General features: G+C 39.1%; 1 protein-coding gene across 2 annotated transcripts; it reads left to right on the top strand.

Annotated features, from left to right (window-relative positions):
- The first annotated feature begins 2,620 nt into the window (after nucleotides 1-2,620).
- LOC131430629 (probable chitinase 10) lies at nucleotides 2,621-19,831 on the top strand. 2 transcript variants are annotated; one of them, XM_058595737.1, is made up of 10 exons: nucleotides 2,621-2,777; nucleotides 12,025-12,057; nucleotides 12,121-12,329; nucleotides 12,398-12,918; nucleotides 12,978-15,919; nucleotides 16,048-16,233; nucleotides 16,294-16,573; nucleotides 16,637-17,637; nucleotides 17,691-18,280; nucleotides 18,340-19,831. In XM_058595737.1, exons 2-10 carry the CDS (start codon nucleotides 12,031-12,033, stop codon nucleotides 19,751-19,753), a joined length of 7,170 nt encoding a protein of 2,389 aa, XP_058451720.1. In that variant the 5' UTR covers nucleotides 2,621-2,777; nucleotides 12,025-12,030; the 3' UTR covers nucleotides 19,754-19,831. The 2 variants fall into 2 exon arrangements, with proteins under 2 accessions (XP_058451720.1, XP_058451719.1); XM_058595736.1 differs by having other exon boundaries at nucleotides 16,294-17,637.
- The last annotated feature ends 1,207 nt before the right edge of the window (nucleotides 19,832-21,038 follow it).

Here is a 21,038-nt window from a genome sequence, read left to right as displayed (position 1 = left end):
GGTCCCTCCAATAAATCTGGGGGGGGGGGGGGGGTGGGGGGCAAAAAGTGCCTTGCCCCCCCCCCCCTATTGTTGCCGTGCCTGCTCATAAGAGGATGCTGGGCTGCTCGAAGAGCCTCTCTAGGCGAATTGCTACTTGGTGATCACTTTGCCAAACACTCGTTAAATATCTTACACACATTTACCTGGGTGTCTGTTCTCTGTGCTTCAACTATGTAAGATGTTATTATTGTGAAAAGTGAAAGAATGCCAATACCAACTAAAAAATAAAAATCATTTGATACCTTCTTAAGAAACTTCCATAATTACTAGAAACCCCGTACATACACACTAAGATTTACTTCCCTTGTTTCGTAATATTTTTGACGAGAACTTACGGTATTCAACAAAAATTACTACTTTACGATACGTGAGTTTTATTTTACAAAAAAAAAAATATGCCATTTTTTACAGAATTCTGTAAATAGATATACAATTCATAAGGTAAATCTGAATAGTCGCTGAGTACAGTAAAAACCATGCTATCCGTATGGTAAAATTATCTTCCAATAATCGAACTTCTGTGAAAACTGATTGTCGTGAAACTGACTGCCAAACAGTTATTAAAATTTTCAGTAAGTATCTTTTTATTAACCAAACAAAGAAAATCTTGAAGGGTTCATCGAATGGATTGAGGTACAGGTGCTAAAGTTTTCAACAAAACATTAGAACCACTCAAAGCTTTTGTTCACTTATAGGCAGAAAATAATTTCGAATCACTTCGTATTTCTGGTGGACTCGACGGATTGTGCAGTGTTTTGGACGGCGCTCATAATTGCGGTTAACCGGGACATTTGGCACTTTTTACTTTTTTCGTGGAAAAAAGCCATAGCCACAACAGGTTGGAATTTTCTTTATTCGTTTCAGTGAAAGAAAAATCCGAATCCGAAAGACCTTAATTTGAAAATACACAAACACAAAAAAAATTACCGGATCTTTTTGGTTTACAGTTTACGGAAGTTGATTGACAGTTCAGCAATTACAGAATGATCGGTAATCAACTTAATTACCGATCGTTTCGCTTCAGAAAAATCCATATTTCAAAGCAGTGCGGTAAAATTTAATTTTCAATCGAATAATATAAGATGAAAATGAAATTTATGGCCACTGACCGTCAGCATATTCCTACTAATTCATTTGACTTAAGCTGCCATTTACAAGTGAAGCTCCCAGAATTCATCGTCAGTTAAATAATCGTACCTAGTTATTTGAAGTTTTGCTTGCTCAATTTCAAGTGCCAAGTAGTCTAGCGGCTTTATTGTCTTCGCTCTTGGTAGTGAGCAAGTTCAAATGAATAGAATTTTAAATGGAGTAAAGTATTAAAAAATGAAAACTGAGGGAGGAAACTATTAATTTATGTCTATTCTGTAAACGATATTGCATCTATCTAATTTGTCTTTCATCTATTATCTTGCACCAATTCGAATGTTTACATGAACCTCATTTGAAGGCCGCTCTCACACTATTGAAAGAGATATTTTGTTACTTCAAGAGATCAACTGACGGAGGTAAAACTGAGCTTCGATTGGAAGAGAAACGAGTGATGAACTGAATGCTGCCCGTTAGGTACGTCAGCGAACGTTGTGTGTGTTAGAGTATGAAGTTTACTGCAGTAGGGTGATCGTCAATGTGTTCCACATTCAGTTTCAATTGAATTGAATGAAGTTTTACTGTTTTGAAGTAATAAAATATCACAGTCAGTGCCTTGAAATACATTTATTGGCTTCTGAATGAACTGCATATCTTCAATTTTGGCGCAATTCGCCTATCATATTGAAGAAAGATGTTATCACGCTAGAAGAAAGTTTCGGCACCCTCTGACGATTCCATCTTGATGAGATCAAAATCGGAACTTCAAACTCAGCTGATGGCAACGTAAATAAACAATCAGTAATCTAATTGTTTTACGTTTTACCTTGTTTATTGCACGAAAATTAGAGAATTTTGGGTTGACTCTCTCACAATAACTTGTCGGTTTACCTAAAATACAGCAGATAGTGTTTTTGGACATCAAGTGGAAATAATTTTCACAATTTGAGTGTCGCGATGAATATCAAAACATCGCAGTGTTTGGGGCTCAAAATGCGAGGGGCTCAACGTAATCGGTGTATTTTCAAATGGCTGTTGCGAACCTATCGGTGTCATATGGCTGGAAAGGAGTTGTCTTTTTAAATTTTCAAAAACAAGCAAAGAATTTTGAAGAATTCTCGCCACTATATCGAATGATTTATAGAGTATGCAATTTGTTCAGCGAATAACTCGAAACGTAAGAGTATAAGCAAATTTTGAGCCACACTTTTGATGTCCTAAACACTTCTAAAGCGAAAGTTTTAATATTTGTCAAACCATACAATTTAACAGAATGGCAAAGCAAAGAACCATCCTGTCCCTTGTGAATGAATCAATCAACGAAAGTGGCTTTTTCGAAACAAAATAAATATAAAAAAATCCGTTTGTCACAGAACAAGTTTAATCGCTCATCCTGGCCACTCCACGCTCACGGTTCTTCCAGTGCCGTCCGCATCCCGATCGAGTATAAAAGTAAGCGGCCGGCGTAAATAAGAATTAGTCTTTCGTTGTCCGTCGTGATCGTCGCCGTTCCCGTTGTTTTCGCGTGAGTCCGAATTCGAAAAGTGTCTGCTGATTACCAACCGCACTCCTGGAGGACCGAAAGTAGTAAGGAAATGACAACCGTCTGGATCATCAATGCCAACTTTGGATTACAGTGAATCTAATATGTTAGTATCATAAATTATCTGTGCTTGGATGTGATTGGTTTTTAATTTATTACGTGTAGGTACAAAAGTGCTTGACCTGATAGAAGGAAGAAAATGATAGTAGTATACTTGTCCCGAATATGGGATATCTCTTAAGCGCATGGTTTGAGGTGTGATAATTGTTATTCAGTAGGCATAGCAAGTTCGATTGCCGTATTGTAATCGCGAGTTGTTCTGTACTTGACATAAGCACATAAGATGCCCTATTGTCTGAGGTATGTTTCGAAGTACGTACGCATAGCAAGGCCTTCCGCTTAGCATGCAACGCGTGCGAGATTAGCCGTTGCACTTTAGCAAAGATATATGGCGGAAGTGAACTTCGTTTCAGTTACAGTTCTACTATACAATGAATTCATCAACTCTTGTTCACAGTAGTAGCTGATACTAAACAAAGAATTGGTGTATCCCCATATTGATTGAATCGAGATCTACCGTTAAATTGTGGTGAAAAGTGTGCCGAATAGTGATTGCGTCGTGGTCTGCAAACAGAATTACTGAATTCTTAATAAGTGACGTAGTCGATACGCCAGAGACATCGCGGAACGAGTACCGTTATAAGCCGCGAGTGACACTGTTTTTGTTAAGCTGCTGTTGGGTTAAAAGAAAGCGAATATCCAACATGCTGCTGAAATTCTTAGCTTTCAGCACGACGCGAAGGAACGGACAGATGTGTGTGCGTGTGTGTGTGGATATTAAAAATTCATCCCAGGATATATTCGCATTATATTGACAAGCGTGGAGCAACATTTTTATTTTTGCTAACTCGTTCGGTCTGTTTATAGCGGGATGTTGATCAATTAACTTATGCGGAGCATCGAACTGGTTTCAGCTAGAAGAATGTACACAAAAGTGCGTTGACACTGAAAATATGAACAGTGGACTATAGTAAGTTGTTTGGATCACGAGTGACAAGTGAATCAATGTTGACTGTTACAATGACTAATGTTTTTCAATTTTTTTCTTGAATAATTGTTCAATAAAATTTGAACCACATGAACACATTTTTCAGTTCAAGGTCATTCGTCTCTCATTGCCTTAAGTACGGGATTTGGAATCGAACCCAGATAGAATACATTAAAGAGTAGTATGACTCACTGCGCAATGCTTGTTGCAATTTTGTAAATATTTTACGTATTTAGGACAAGATATTGCTTCGTCTTTATTAGTCTTAACAATGCCAAAATATCTAGAGATTTTGTGAAAAGAATGTTGGATTTAATTTATATTGTCTTGCTTGGACTTCTGCAAATAGTGTTTTGGCTGCCAGTGACAAACAAGGTAGGGGAGAGTGTTCGGTTACCGGCATCCTTTTATTTTAAGCTAACTTCCAACTAAGTGCACATTATGCGGACATATATACATCAATGGAAAGCTAAAGTCCCAAGCTAACAACTGATTAAGGAACTAAGTTCATTCATTTGATTGAAAACCCTTTTTATCAATTTAGTAAAGTGATCAATTTTGACCATTTTAAAAAGGTGTTCGATTACCGTCATCCCAGGAAATTTCGCTAAAAATCGCTGCAATTATTCAAAGGAAAAACAGAATTTATTCTTTTCGGCGGCGCTTTGGACAAAAGTCTTCATTGCCTGATGGTGACCTTGTCCACGTGTTGCATATCACCAGAGACGCCACTTAATATAATAAGTTTAGCTAGCAAAAAAAAGTCGCGCTAATTTGCAAAAGTCTGTAAATTCTGACGAATGTCTGCAAACAATCGAAGTGTCAAAAGACTGTAAAAAGTCTTAAGACGAAAAAAGGTTAGCAAGTTAGCAACGAAATTTGATAATTTACATACCAATTTTCAGATGTGGCATCTCTGAATATCACAGACAATTTTTCACGATTTGTCGAAAAAACTGGGGTGTCGGTAACCGAACACCTTGGATGCCTTCGAGGCATACTTTGAGCGAGATTTTGCGTGTATTCTTCCGAAAGCGATCTTCAAATTTGTGAATTCGGCAAACAAGCAAAGCAAAGCAAAGTCTTGGCATTACATTCCTTTTGTGGAATTTGACCTTTCTGTTTCAACAGACTTCGCAACCGATTCTTAGTGTACAGAATCATTGCATGGCTATTACTATGGATCCTACTGACACTAAGAATCCTTCCATGTCGGGACTCGAACATACGACAACTGGCTTGTAAGACCAGCGTCCTATGCATTGAACCGCCAACCCGGGACGAACTGCGGGAATTCGGCAAACAAGCTGTTTCAAATTGTGTGGTCGGTTTTTCCCTAGCTTCATCTTCATTTAATCCCAAACATTCTCAATTGGATTGGCATCGGGCGACTGAGAGGGCCAATCCAAGGTCACGACACCATTTTGCTCCTTTGCCCATTCAAGACGTTTTTCCATATGATTTTCACTCAACATCTGTTTTTGCAAAGTACTTCGAAATTTCAAATTATTTGCGATCAAATGTCTGCGAACAGTTCCGTACGATATATTTGATCCTTTTTTGGTCAATATATTTTTCAGCTTCGCGTAAAGTTAATGTCGGATTCTTCAAAAACAAATCACTTTTTCGTCTTTTTCCGCCAATACACCGACAGAACCGCGATTTGGAAAGTCGTCGACATTTTCTACCTCTTTAATACGATTCACCCACTTACTCACATACTGTTTCGACTTTTTCATGTATTTCGCTGCGGCAATTTGGGTCATTTTTGGACCTTTCGGGTGCGAGCACAAAAATACTGCTTCATTCTGGAAAAATGCTGAAATCGATTTGTAAACAATAGCCAACTGATTAATTATCGTATTGCATCAAGGAAACTACTGTCCTCTGTGTTAAAAAAATCTAATCATTCCACTTTACCGATCGCGAATAATCGTGACCACGCTCTTATGTAACAGACTGTAGATTAAGGGGCGGGTAGGGTCTAACACTTTTGAAAAATCATTTATTATTTTCTTCATATTTTTATTTTACTATAACATTTCAAGAATTTCCTGTGAAACTTTCAAGCCTATTGGAACGAAACTCTGGAAGTTATGGACCTTTATCTATGGGTATCTCATTCTACGAAGAAGCAAGAGCTCGGCGCACAGGCCCAAGACTTACTTCGATTGTCTTCAAAACTTGACAAAACATCCTTGAAATGTTTCCTTATAATAAATTATAAAAAAAATATATGATTTTTTGAAAATGTTAGACCCTATGGGCTCCCTTGGAGTAATTAATTGTTTCCATTGATTTTATAGACAAAAAACTTGAAACGCGCTTTCCTCGAAAGCAGGTTTTGAAAGTCCGTGTCCATCGTCATTCAAAAACTACTGCACCAATTTTTTTCAAATTTCGCACACACCAGACCAGACCCCAACGTTTTCCTTTTCATTGTTTGTTACTTTGAGGAGGTTTACCAGCTACAAAATGGCGGATTTTTTTCGTGAAAAATCGTAGTTTTCACTTTGAACAAACACCAAAAATTCAAAAAATTAAAAACAAACAGATACGTTGGGGTCTAGAAAAACTTCTACTCTAATTATGCTGCGTTCATTTGTTCACTTCTGATTAGTCTGCGCTGAGATACAGTGGACACCGCAAATCATGATTTTTAAGAAGCGTTCTCAAAAATACCCCTTCATCGACTTTTTTATCAATATTTTTTCACGAAAAAAAAACAAAATGTTGTTCGAATGATTTATCATGCAAAACATTTGAATTTATTTTTTTGAATGATAATTCTGGAAAACATCACAAAAATGATGATTTTTTTCATCATTTAGACCCTGTTGTAGCTCATGAGGAACATGATCTATCGATCGCGACGTGTGAAGGTGGATTTAAATGAGTTAATATTTGAGATTACAGAGTGAAAGACATAGAACACACGGAGCAATAAAAAATTTCTGAAGATGCAGAACTGCACGGTTTGTTAAACAAAGACTATACCCAAATTGAAAAAAAAAATACTGAAAAGAATAAACATTAGTCTCAATGCCATTTCTGATTATCTACACCTCAAGAAAAAAAATCATTAGGTGAGAAAATGCGTTTCTCATGAGCTGAATGATAGACAGCTGGAAATGTGGAAAACGATGAGCGAAATTTCACTTTCTAAATATGAAACAAAGGTTGAAAAATGAATTTATTTTGAAAAGTAATAATCTTTGGGTCATTCTGACCAACCATTAACATCAACTGCAAATCCTGATCGCTACGGAAAGAAAACGAGGTTAAACAGGCCTGTGCGCACGAATTATTTAGGAGGGGTGCGGTTCAAAAGGCCGGAGGGGGGGGGGGGTCTTCAAGGGGGGAAGTAGGGGTTCAAAAGGTGGAGAATGCTCAAAAATTATAAAGAAAAGTGCGCCACCACCACCACCCCCCGCATTTGCTAGGATTAAGAAGGTGTCTTAAACTACGAGCTTTTTAAGACCAGGTTCCTCCACACAATTTTCAAAAAATCTAAAAATGAAATTTTCTGTGTCACAATTAGTTGCAAATAAAACTTTGTTCGGCTTTGCCTAGAAACCACGTTTATTAAACTGCATGTTACTCGTATTCCAAAACTATTGCACGTATCAACGTGAACCAATCGGCACTGTACTCGTTAGATGTCTCTCTATGGTCGGAACTACAATCAAAATATATTCATTGTTATTTAAAAACCATTATTACCCGTTAAAAGTGCAAGAAAGAATCGAAAATCGAAAAGTGGGTACCATTTTGTTTTTCTTAGAAAATTTTTCATCCTAGATTCGACCATAGCCAATTTGATACAGAATATGAAATTGTTTTGCTTCTCGCTTTCCGATGATTGGTTTCTGAGAAGTAGATGGATGTCAACATTGATTAAATCGAACGAGTTTGAGCAGCTGTTTTCAGAACCGTCATATTGGAAAAATAAGAAGAAAAAAAGAGTTTATTAAGTTGATTATAAGTACTTTTATATGTAAAAAGTATAATATTTTAAAATACTGTTCAAACAAAAAGTGGCATTAAGAGTAAACAGGTTTTTTAGGAACCTGGCCTTAAGGCAGATTTACAATTCTTATCACAAAAACGTGCTTAATCCATCTTGCAGTGAGATGATACCTTTTTTTTATCAATCCGCATGTGTTTTTTGCATAAATATTCTTCGGTGTTTCAGTTCTCATGACATTATTTTAATGACCGTCGAATTAAGTGGCAATTTGAGATTTTATTCACTCATAACTCTGTAATATCGAAACTGCAAATCGGATCAAATTTGAATCTAAAAGTGTGACAATCGATTAAACATTCCATTATATGTCGGAGTAAGTTCCACTTAGAGTTTACGGTAATTTAAGGTACTTCCAGGGCCGGTATTCAGGAACCAGCATAACCCAAACCGATTCGTATGGATATACGACGAATAAATTGCAATAGTTTTGAGTCCACCTTTAAGCTTTTCGGGATTGTCATTTTCTATACCGGTTTGAATTTTTAAAAAATCATCATCCTGTAATTCCAGAATCGGAAGTCAGAATTGGATAATATTAATTAATTTTGTCTTTGTAGATCAGGCTTTTCTTTTACAAAACGATTGAGCGTTGAGAAACGATTCGATACTGGAACCGGAATTCGAAAATCGGTCTAGCCGAAGTCAGATGAATTCACCTGAGTAGCTGTTTAGTTTACATTTGTTTCAAAATGTTTGAAAATCAGTATAAACATCTTTGAGAAATCGTAGGGCGAATTAAATCCGAATCGAAAACTGAATATCACTAAAACTGAAATAAGTTTATTTGGTTCTCGACTATCCAAATCTGCAAACCCGATAAACCTGATTAATTTATGTGAAATAGACATTTTTATACTAATCATCCTGTATCCCCTAAACCGGAAATTGGATCTGACTAAAAAGCAAGATGTTTTACTGGATCTTAAAACTTTTCATTTGAATTTTAGATCGGTTCAGCCATCTACGAGAAAAATGGGTCCAGAATTTTAATTTCGTTTCACATATCATCCTGTAATCCCGGAACCAGAAATCGGATCCAAACTTAATTCAGGAGCATTGTTTAGGAGCATACGACTTTTCATATGAATCTGAGTTTGTAGAAAACGGTTGAGTGATCTCCGAAAAAATATGAGTGAAATTATTTGTCACACACGCATTTGCCGATCTCGACGAACTGATTCGAATGGTATATGGTTATGTTCTTCCAGCATTTATTGCTGTAAGTAGTTTAAATCAATATAATTATGGAAATGCTTTCAACTGGAAAATGCTGCCATCATTTGGTTTACATATGTCATATTCGAACAATTATGTTGCCAAAAACGAACCGTGCTAAAATCGGTCCGAGGCAAAATGTCATGAAAAAGAATACTGTACACAGTCTTTTTGATACTTAGAAACAATTGTATGTAACAGTATTAAAAAATCGTGTTTCACGTTACTCCCAAGCATTGCTTTGTCATACAGCGCTCAAAACTCCTACTGCTGGAATAGGGGAAAAAGTCGATATCGATATCTCCGTTAAAATGGACGGATTTTACCAATCTACGGCTTGTTGGATAGCTATTACCGTGTGGAATCTAAGTCTGGAAACCAGAGCTTAAAATTGTCACACATTCTCAATGAAAGAAACCATTTCAGCAGTATCATTTTCAATGTTTTACTGTCTCATTCGCAAATGACCGACACCAGAACAAACGAAGAGAGACGAAGCATTTTAGTTTCTCATCGAAAAAATGAGAGAGCATAATTGCCAACGTCACTCTTCCCTCTATGACAAGACGAAACCAAACTAACGTCTTCAGGTAGCAACAGCAGAATTGAAATTTTCATTCTTGCATCGGTGTATTGAAAATATGTGACGCTTGGCTATAAAAAGTGACTAAAATATGGCAAATCGAAGTAATTACATCCCAGAACTTCTTTGGAAACCAAAACTACTACAAATTCGAGCATAAACAGTTAAAACTTATTGTGAAACCTTTTTCTGTCGTTTTCAATTCTCACAGCTTTGGTTGAATATCGACACTGCATACTATGGGATTTTCACTGAAAACTGCAAATGACTGAAAGGGCAAATGAAAGAAAAAACACAATTTTGAAACTACTGTCCCGCTTATGTCATTGACTGGACATGGATTTCGTTCTCATAGTTTGCAAGCGAAACTGAGAGTGACAATAATTTCTTGTCATTTTCGTTTATTTTTCAGTCAATGAAAATGACTTTTATTAGCTCTGCTGGAAACATATTCTGTTTTCAAAGTCAAATGTAACAGATACTGTCAAAAACCTGAAAATTTTGACATAAAACTTTGTATAACTCAAACAGTAAACATCCGATCTCAAAACCATTCAATAGCGTTCAGGTTGACGGGAAGACCTTGCATTTGGGACTAGTTTGATCAAAATCGGTCCAGCCATCTCTGATATCTCGACCTCTTAGTTGACAACACACATACAGACACACACATACACACGCGGACATTTGCTCAGTTCGTCGAGCTGAATCGATTGGTATATGACACTTGGCGCTCCGGGCCTCGGAAAAAATTTCTAAAGTTTGAGCGAATTCTATACCTATTTTTTATATTTATAAAAAAAGGTAAAACTAAAAACGACTGGAATACTCCACAAGAAATGATAGACATTTTGAAGCACGACAAATCCTCCGCCCACACAACGAAAGCGGTCGAAAACAATCATATCCCACACGTAATACTCTCCAGACTTGGCTCCTTCCGACTATGATTTGTTTTCATCAATATCTCGCGAACTTTCTGAACAGTATTTCACTATTTATAAGGATGTGGAAAAATGGCTTTACGACGGGATCACTACTAAAAGATTAGCAGTTATTTCAACGTGGTATTCGTAAGTTGGTGAAAAGATGGTAAAAATATAGCTTCCAAAGGTAACTACTTGGAATAAGGTATTTTGAATCTATTGCTTACACTCAACATGCATATCAATTTAAAAATCTTGCGTTTTTTTACTGACACACCTAGTAACCAACTTCTTTGTCGTTCATCATTCAAAATACATAGTTTGAAGCAATGGGTAGTACTACCCACCTGAAATTTTGAATGGAAAACAATAATAATGTTATCAATATTAAAGAAAAATACGAATATTTTGTATACCTCGGAATAATAAATAGAATCATTAAAAAACTATTATGTCGCATTTAAATAATATTGCCATTAGAATTGAATACCTCGATATACTGGCACGTTTCCCCCGCTGTGCAAATTTATCCACCTGGGCTTAACATGTTTCACCGGCCCTGGTTTTGAAGAGTTGGATTATGCTTGTGAAAGTATTACTCAAAAAATGATATCAAAATCGCCGTTAAATTTTTCAACGGGTGTGCTAGCAATGTTCAACAGCTTTTTTTCGAATTTGTTCAAAACCTGTGTTTGTTTACTTAGAATTTGTTTTCGATTTTTGTGAAGCACTCATATATAAAAAACATTATCCACATAACAAAATCGTGTTTATCCATTCATTTATAAAAATACTTCTGACAAAAATAAAATATTTTACCAAAATAGTTGGCAAAAAAGCTGTTTGGGTCAACCAATTGTAAATCAAAACGGCTTAATTAATTCTGTTCCTACGCCTTTCTCATCAAACGTAATAAGATTGTATCAATGCTCAACTTATTCTTCGCTATTCGAACGCGAATGAACATGAAAGCATGAATGAATCCACTGGGAGGTGTGTTTGTTTTCATTTCATTTTTTCATCTATGATGACGCGTAACGGTACCGGTTGTGAAGCTCTAGACTGACGACCTACCTTCCATATACTACAAATTTCTTATATATGCTGTCACCGCGTTGCTTATGTGTCGATCATTCTATACAAAACTTCAAGATCAAGCACGTGCTCCTCGAAACTGGTTTCGCACTGGCGGTTGTGTTTTTTCTTTTATCGGCAGCGACAGGCGGGCTCTCAGATGCTGTTTCAAATCAAGGGTAGGCAGCTGATCGAATCACCGGCTTTTGAATATAATGGACTTGCTCGAGTAAATAATACGGAGGCAATAAAAAATGGTTATAGGCTCGCATTGTACAGTGGACAAACTTTATTTATATAACGTCTCAAAATTTAGCTGACATTACATCATTAGAATAATAATTACTCGTTACTGGATCCCTGAATTTGTCTTATCAGTTGCGTTCGTAGAACGTATTTTCAGCTTACTGCGACACATCCATTTCACCAAACATACAACCAGACAACAATGACTAATTTCTTGCATATTTTCTGTAGCACACCATGACTAAGTGGATGAAATTAAAGCCGGTGAGATGCTTTGTCAAACGATTTTCATTTTTGTCACGTACCAATGATTAATAATTTTTATAGACGCTCGTTGTCCTTGTGGTTTGTTGGACAGCGATCGGTACCAATGCCTACAGGAATGTACAACCGGAAGCCGTTTCATTCCGGCGAGACAGCGTGGAAGCGGTTCCATCACATGGATTACAAAAAACGGCCGCCTTCACACAGGATGATATCTTCGGAACGAAATCGCTACCACTAAGAAGCGCTGTTGAGAGCATTCCGGCAAACCTGTAAGTTATTTCTTTAAACATTACGGTAATAGCTAATCATGTACATCACTAAAATTTCCCCGCCCTAGAGTTGATGAACATCTACCGCTGCGTGACGCAGTTGAGTTTCGTATTTTGGATATGGATAACACCATTGAGGTTGTCGTTAGTGATGTTATGTCGGTAGTGGCAAAGGAGAAACAACGAATTGATTCTGCCGAAGTTCTAGACTTCCGAGTGCCATCGAATCCGCTTTTTCAGAACAAATATGCAGCTTATTCATTCCCTACACAATACGACAAGAAAAATCCACAGCCCTTCAGATTCGGATCACCGTATCAACAGCTTGTGGACGTGAACACGCTGAAACAATTACCCATGGTGGAGTACAATCATATTCAAAGGGTTGCAAGTCTCAAACAAAGCAGAGACGATTATAAGGTTATTTGCCATATGACCAACTGGGCATTCTACAGAAAGGACGAAGCTCAGTTCATACCTGAGCAGATCGACACCAAATTATGCACGCATATAGTCTACTCGTTTGCATCTCTGGATCCAATCAGTTTGACCATGAAGGAGTTTGATCCATGGGCGGATATCGAAAATGGTAAGCATTTGGCTGGTCACGTACAAAAAACAATAATTTCACGTTCAAACTCATTACAGATATGTATAGACGAACTATTCGGGCAGGTAAATCGGAAATTCCTGTTCTACTAGGAATAGGTGGTTGGACTGATTCAGTTGGTAATAAGTATTCTACTATGGTAAGCTCGCCCCAGAATCGCAGGAATTTCATTCAAAATGCTATTTATTTACTGAAAACATATGGATTCTCCGGTTTGCATTTCGATTGGAACTATCCGGTTTGTTGGCAAAGTGATTGCTCCAAAGGTCCATCCCGCGATAAACCGAATCTCACGAAATTGATGATGGAAATGCAACAGCAATTCGCCAAAGAGCAACTCATCGTTAGCATGAGTATTTCAGGATATAAAGAAGTTATCACCGAGGCTTATGAAATTGCTCAGCTATCGAACATTGTTGATTTCATGACTGTCATGACCTACGATTACCACGGATCATGGGAATCGCAAACCGGGCACGTAAGTCCCCTGTACGGGAATTCAGGAGACAAGTATCCTCAGTACAATGTTGATTATACCATGCAGTTGCTGGTTAAAATGGGTGCTCAAAAAGATAAACTGATCATGGGTGTTCCTCTTTACGGCCAGACTTTTACGCTAACACGAAGTAGGAACCGTAATGAAGTCGCTGGTTTTGATACCCCTTCTTCCGGGCCTGGAAATGCCGGCGAGGACACCAAGCAGCCGGGTATGTTAGCCTATTCCGAAATATGTCAAAGGGTAAGAAAACGAAAATGGAAGACCGCAAGAGACTCCTCACTAAAGTCCGGACCGTACGCTACTTACATCGATCAATGGGTAGGATATGATGATCCGGTATCGGTAACAGTTAAAGCTCAATATGTGATGAAAGCGGGATATGGAGGTATTTCTGCCTGGACAATCGATTTAGACGATTTCCAGAATAGATGTTGTGAGGAACGATATCCTGTATTAAGTGCTATAAATCGGGCATTTGGACGATTGAAAACTCCTCAACCTACAGCAAGCGACTGTACCCGGCCTGTTCAACCGACAACTCCTTCTCCCGCTGAAATGACTATTGGTGTAGACAATGGTGGTGGACCGACCGTCTCTACTACATCCTGGCCAACATGGCAGGAACCTTCAACTACGAAGCGAACGACAACCAGATCTACAAGCACTACAACGGCAACAACAACAACAACCACAACTGAGAGACCAACAACGACTCGTCGGTCTACTACCACACCTAGAACTACTAGAAGAACTACTACCACGACTACATACGTTCCTCCAACTACTACTGTTGGAACAACTATTCCCGCTCCGGGACTAGTTCAACCCGAACTAACCGAGGGTGGACCATGTGAATCAAATCAATATAAAGCACATCAACGTAGTTGCAATTCTTATTATCGATGTGTGTACGGAGAATTCCGGCAACAATTTTGTGCAGGGGGGCTTCATTGGAATGAAGCTGCTAGTCTGTGCGATTGGCCGTCATCTGCGAAATGCACGAGGGATTCAGTGGACGCAATTCCTTCCGATACACCAACTACAACCACAACAACAGAAACACCAACAACCACGCGACGACGAACAACCACTACCACCAGATACACACGTCCGACAACGACAACTAGATATACGACGCATCCTTCCAGATGGACAACAAGTCAACCTCAAACGACTACTAATAAACCTAGACCCACAAAGAAGCCAGTAACGACCACCAAAAAACCAGTTCAAAAACCGACTGATAAATGTGTCAATGGACAATATTATCCCCATAAAAGTTGCGATAGTTTCTATATTTGTGTTAACGAGAAAAAGATCTCCCAGCAATGTGGACCAGGACTGTTCTGGAACCAGAACGAAAAGAGCTGCGACTGGGAGGACAATGTAAATTGCATCAGTCGACCACAGTACTTTAGGCTGTTAGCAAAGTACGCCAATTTTGAAGAATTGAAAATACTTTCTGTAGACGATCCGTGTGAAGACGAAAACTTTGTTCCTTATCCCGGGGACTGCACACAGTATCTGATCTGTAATTGGGGACGGCTGGAAGCTGCAACTTGTGCAAATGGATTACATTGGAATCAGGCGCAGATGATATGTGACTGGCCAATTAATGCGAAGTGCCATCGAAATCCAACATCTGAGAGTACAGAGACCAGTTCAGAAGAGGAAAGTAATCATCATCACGAGGTGGATCAGGATATCGATCGTCCTTCCAGTAAGCCGACAACTACCACGACAACAACAACAACAACGACGACAACATCCACCACGACTACAGAAAGGCCCATACTTGAGCCGCTTTCGGGATACTATAAAATGGTTTGCTACTTCACCAACTGGGCTTGGTATCGGAAGGGTTACGGAAAGTATACACCGGATCACATAAGAACGGATCTCTGTACCCACATTGTGTACGGTTTTGCCGTCCTTGATTATTCCTCTCTGACAATCAAGACACATGACTCTTGGGCTGATATCGACAACAAATTCTACACACGAGTCGTAGCGGCAAAGGAGAAAGGGGTCAAAGTAACGCTGGCAATTGGAGGCTGGAATGATTCCGCCGGTGATAAATATAGCCGATTGGTGAGAAGTGCAGCATCTAGGTCAAAGTTTATCCAACACGTGGTTGGTTTCCTGGAAAAGTATGGATTCGAAGGATTGGATTTAGATTGGGAATATCCGGTTTGTTGGCAGGTCGACTGTAAGAAAGGTTACGCTGATGAAAAAGAAGGATTTGCCAGCTTGGTACGGGAATTATCAGAGGAATTCAAACCAAGGGGATGGCTTCTCTCTGCGGCAGTATCACCCAGTAAAACAGTTATTGATGCTGGTTACGATGTGCCGACCTTAGCTGAGTACTTCGACTGGATTGCTGTTATGACGTACGACTTCCACGGCCAGTGGGATAAAAAGACAGGCCATGTGGCACCGCTGTACTACCATCCAGAAGATGAAATTTCGTTCTTCAATGCGGTATGAAACTCACCGTAAAACAGACGGAAAAGTTTGCTTCTTGATGAGCAAATATTTCTGGCTATTGAACGGTTCCAATATTGAGATTTATTATAAATATGTATTGTTTAAATAATGGTTATCCTCAGAACTACTCTATCAACTACTGGATCGAATTGGGGGCACCAGCTAGGAAATTGGTCATGGGAATGCCGCTGTATGGACAGTCCTTTGGATTGGCAGATACCAAAAGAAATGGTTTAAATGCGAAAGCTCCTGGTCCTGGACAGGCGGGAGAATTCACTCGTGCGGCGGGTTTCCTAGCGTACTATGAGGTTAGTGAAGAATCGACACCAAAGACCAACTAATTAATTTTCGTTTCTTCTGATTCATAGATCTGCGATCGAATTCAGAACAAAGAGTGGGTCGTTGTTCAGGACGACCTGAAACGAATGGGGCCGTTTGCGTACAAAGGCAACCAATGGGTATCTTTCGATGACAAAGAAGCCTTACTAAGAAAAGTTCAATTCATTCGGGCAATGAATCTTGGTGGTGGCATGATTTGGGCCCTAGATTTAGATGATTTCAAAAATCGTTGCGGGCAGGGTCACCATCCTTTGTTGACAGCCATTCGAGAAGGGCTTAGAGATCCACCAAAAGGGGTGGAAGATGTTCGTAAGTTTTTTTTTCAATTATTCTATCAGGGTAAATTTTTGGTAATGTTAAATTATTTTGAAGCTTCCGTAGTCCCAGAAACAAACAAACCGGAAGAGGGTATTGCACCAGTAACTACAAATTCTAATCACGAACATCATCATCATCATCATCATCATGAAACAACAGATAATTCTGAGCAAGAAGAAATAGCCCTTGAACTAGATTATAACTACAAAGTTGTTTGTTATTTCACCAATTGGGCATGGTATCGCCAGGGCAAAGGGAAATATGTTCCAGAAGATATTGATCCAGACCTGTGTACGCACATCGTGTATGGTTTCGCTGTGTTGGACCGTGAGAAATTGGTAATAAAGCCTCATGACTCGTGGGCCGATATTGACAATCGCTTTTACGAGCGTGTTGTAGAATGGAAGAAGAAAGGAAAAAAGGTAACTGTAGCAATCGGAGGTTGGAATGATTCGGCTGGTGATAAGTATAGCCGATTAGTGCGAAGTGCCGTTGCAAGGAGCAAGTTTATTTCCAACGTCGTAGAATTCATCGAGAAATATGGATTCGATGGTTTAGATCTCGATTGGGAGTATCCAGTTTGCTGGCAAGTTGACTGCACTAAAGGTCACGCGGATGAGAAAGATAATTTTGCCAATTTGGTCATTGAGTTGTCCGAAGTATTTAAACCGAAAGGATTACTGCTATCATCTGCTGTTTCTCCCAGCAAAAAGGTCATTGATGCAGGTTACAATGTGGTGACACTTTCTGACTACATGGATTGGATTGCCGTGATGGCATATGATTATCATGGTCAGTGGGACAAGCAAACTGGACACGTTGCTCCAATGTACGAGCATCCTGATGATTTTGATAAAACGTTTAATGCCAATTTTACGATTCATTATTGGATTGGCGAAGGAGCTGACCCACGTAAGTTAGTTATGGGAATGCCAATGTATGGACAGTCATTCTCTCTCGCAGATGTGAAGAACCACGATCTTAACGCAAAAACCTACGGCGGTGGAGAAGCTGGAGAATATACCAGAGCTCGGGGTTTCCTTTCGTATTATGAGGTAGGTTACCGGCATCCAAAATAGATAGCACACTATAGAAATTTATATTTCAGATATGTACCAACATTAGGAGCAAAAAGTGGACAGTTGTACGAGATCGTAAAGGACGAATGGGTCCTTATGCATACAAAGGTGACCAATGGGTGTCGTTTGATGACCAATTTATGATACGCCATAAAAGTGAGTATGTCAAGGCAATGGGTCTCGGTGGTGCTATGATTTGGGCATTGGATCTTGACGATTTCCGTAACTCTTGTGACTGTGAAGAGTATACTTTACTAAGAACTATCAACAGAGTACTGAGAAACTATCCAGGACCTGGGCCAAGATGTCTTCTGGAAACAGAATCAGGACCGACTCGACCCACAACGGCTGGAACAAGTACAACTCAAAAAACCACTACCAGACCAACGTTTACTACAACCACCAGAACTACTTCCGCTATCACCAAAAAGCCTACGACTACCACTAGACGACCAACACCAACGAGACCCATAACTACAACCACGGAATCGTTCGAGTACGAAGAGTTCAATGAAATATCTAATCAACAAAGCTGCACCGATGGACGCCTATTCGTTCCTCACCAATCAGATTGTAGAAAGTATTACATCTGTCAGTATGGCAAGCTGTATGAACAAACGTAAGTTACATCACTGCTCAGATTTTATCAGTTTGAATAACCCGTGCTTTTCGTTTTAGCTGTCCGGGGGGTTTGTACTGGAACGATGGCCATTGTGATTGGCCTCAGAACAGCAATTGTCAGATCAAGGAACCATTCGGACCATCGACCACCACCCGAAAACCTACGACTACGAACCAGACTACCACAAGAAAAACTACAACTACTACTGCCCCACCAAAACGTACTACCACTAGAAGCACTACGATTTGGTGGTCACCTGAAACAACTTCCAAGAGACCAACGCGGCCCCCAATAACGGACCCCGATACTCAGTTGACGGGGAGAAACGATTATAAGGTTGTCTGCTACTTCACAAACTGGGCATGGTATCGGCAAGGTGATGGGAAATACACACCAGACCATATCGACGATAATCTATGTACTCATATAGTATATGGATTCGCGGTACTCGATAGAGAAAGCTTAACCATTAAAACGCATGACTCATGGGCTGATATTGATAATCAGTTCTACGAACGAGTTGTGGAGCATAAACGTAACGGAGCGAAAGTAACGCTTGCCTTGGGTGGATGGAACGATTCTTTGGGCGATAAATACAGTAAATTAGTAAGAAATCCGTCCGCTCGAGCGAGGTTTGTTAAACAAGCGGTTGAATTCATTGAGAAGTTTAATTTCGACGGACTCGATTTGGATTGGGAATATCCAGTTTGCTGGCAAGTTGACTGTCAGAAAGGTTTTCCAGATGAAAAACAAGGGTTTGCAGATCTAGTAAAGGAACTGGCGGTAGAATTCCGCCCAAGAAAATGGTTGCTTTCAGCCGCAGTTTCTCCCAGTAAAATGGTTATTGACGCGGGCTACGAAGTTCCTGTTCTTGCGGAATATTTTGATTGGATTGCTGTAATGACGTATGATTTTCATGGAAATTGGGATAAGCAAACTGGTCACGTGGCACCATTATATTATTACCCTGGAGATACCTATGATTATTTCAATGCCAACTTCTCTATCAATTACTGGATCGAAAAAGGAGCGCCTTCCAAAAAACTAGTCATGGGAATGCCTCTTTATGGACAATCTTTTTCACTGGCCGATTCCACCCGTAACGGACTGAATGAAAAATCTTATGGACCAGGTGAAGCGGGTGAATTTACGCGAGCTGGTGGATTTCTCGCCTATTATGAAATATGTGAGAAAGTTAACCAAAACGGATGGGCTGTCCAACGAGATGAGGAAGGTAGAATTGGTCCGTATGCTTACCGTGGAAATCAATGGGTTTCTTACGACGATGTTGATGAGATTCGACGGAAAACACAGTACTTGAAGCGAATGAATCTAGGCGGTGGAATGGTCTGGGCGTTGGATTTAGACGATTTCAGAGGGCGCTGTGGATGTGGTAGACATCCTTTGCTTAGGACGATGAACCAGGAATTGGGTAGGATAACAACCAAACGCCCCGAAAACTGTACCTAATATTAAGTAATTAGATTTACAATAAACTACCAACTGCTCAGATGCGACATCGAAGAAAAGAACTGATTCAAACAAAAATTACAAAGCATTTCTTATTAGTACGAAATTTCCAGGACACTTTTGAAATCATTTTGGGTTCTTGGGAACATTAAAAATTGTTCTAATGCTGTAAATGTGTGTGTAATTCTTAACCCATTATGTCCTAGCGTATGATATATCATACGCAAAACTTCCTATATTTTAATGCATGTTTACTTTAGAAGTTTAATACCTAACAGCTTTACTAGAGCTATATACGTATTTATCGAAACCTGGCTGAATTTTAACACCTTATCGAAACAAATTTTTGGTAAAGATTACTTGGTTTACAGACAAGATCGCAATGAACAGAATAGTTATAAAATAAATTTTTTAATTCAATCGATCAGTTTGTTCCGAAGAAGACGCGTCGACAGTCAACTTATCCTTCCTGGTCGAATCCGCTCTTAAAGTATTCTATAACTGGTGCAATGTTAACAGGATGGTACTAAACGCCTCAAAACGTTCCGTCATCTGAATCTCTCGCAAACGAAACACGATCACGTATGACTACTCTATTTCGACAGCGGTCTTGGAACGAGTTTCATCAATCAAGGATTTAGGAGTGTTATTAGGTTCTAAGCTCAATTTCAAACATCATATTGAGTATAATATATCTAAAGCTTCTAAGATGCTAGGACTTATGTTCCGCGTTTCAAAAAACTTCAACAACGTATATTGCCTGAAATCGCTTTATTGCGCTTTAGTCCGCTCTACCCTTGAGTACGCTGTCGTTGTTTGGGCACCATATTATCAAACCGATAAGCTGCGAAATTCGTCCGTTCTGCTTTGCGTCGTCTGCCATGGAGAGATGCAGCCAACATTCCAAGCTACGAAAATCGTTGTAGACTCATCAACCTTGATTTGTTATCAGTTCGCCGGGATACTTCCAAAGCCTTTTTTATTGCGGATTTGATCCAATCCCGAATTGATTGTGTGGATCTTCTTCCACAGCTAAGCTTCAATAACTTGCGTCGTAACTTGCGGTTAAACTCTTTCTTCAGAATCCCTCGTGCTAGAACAAACTATGGATTTAATAAACCATTTGCTAGTATGTGTCGATCATTCAACGTTTGTTCAAATGTATTCAATTTTCATTTGTCCCACAGCACTGTAAAAAACTTATTTTCAAGATTTTTGCCAGCCTTGCAAAGTTCACACAAATGATAAAAGGAAAGTAAGCAACATATTCGTGTTAATCTTATGT

The sequence above is a fragment of the Malaya genurostris genome, chromosome 2, assembly GCF_030247185.1.
Source record: "Malaya genurostris strain Urasoe2022 chromosome 2, Malgen_1.1, whole genome shotgun sequence".
Taxonomy (NCBI): Eukaryota; Metazoa; Arthropoda; class Insecta; order Diptera; family Culicidae; genus Malaya; species Malaya genurostris.
The sequence above is the reverse complement of the archived record's forward strand: the minus strand, read 5'-3'. Positions and strand labels throughout refer to the sequence as shown.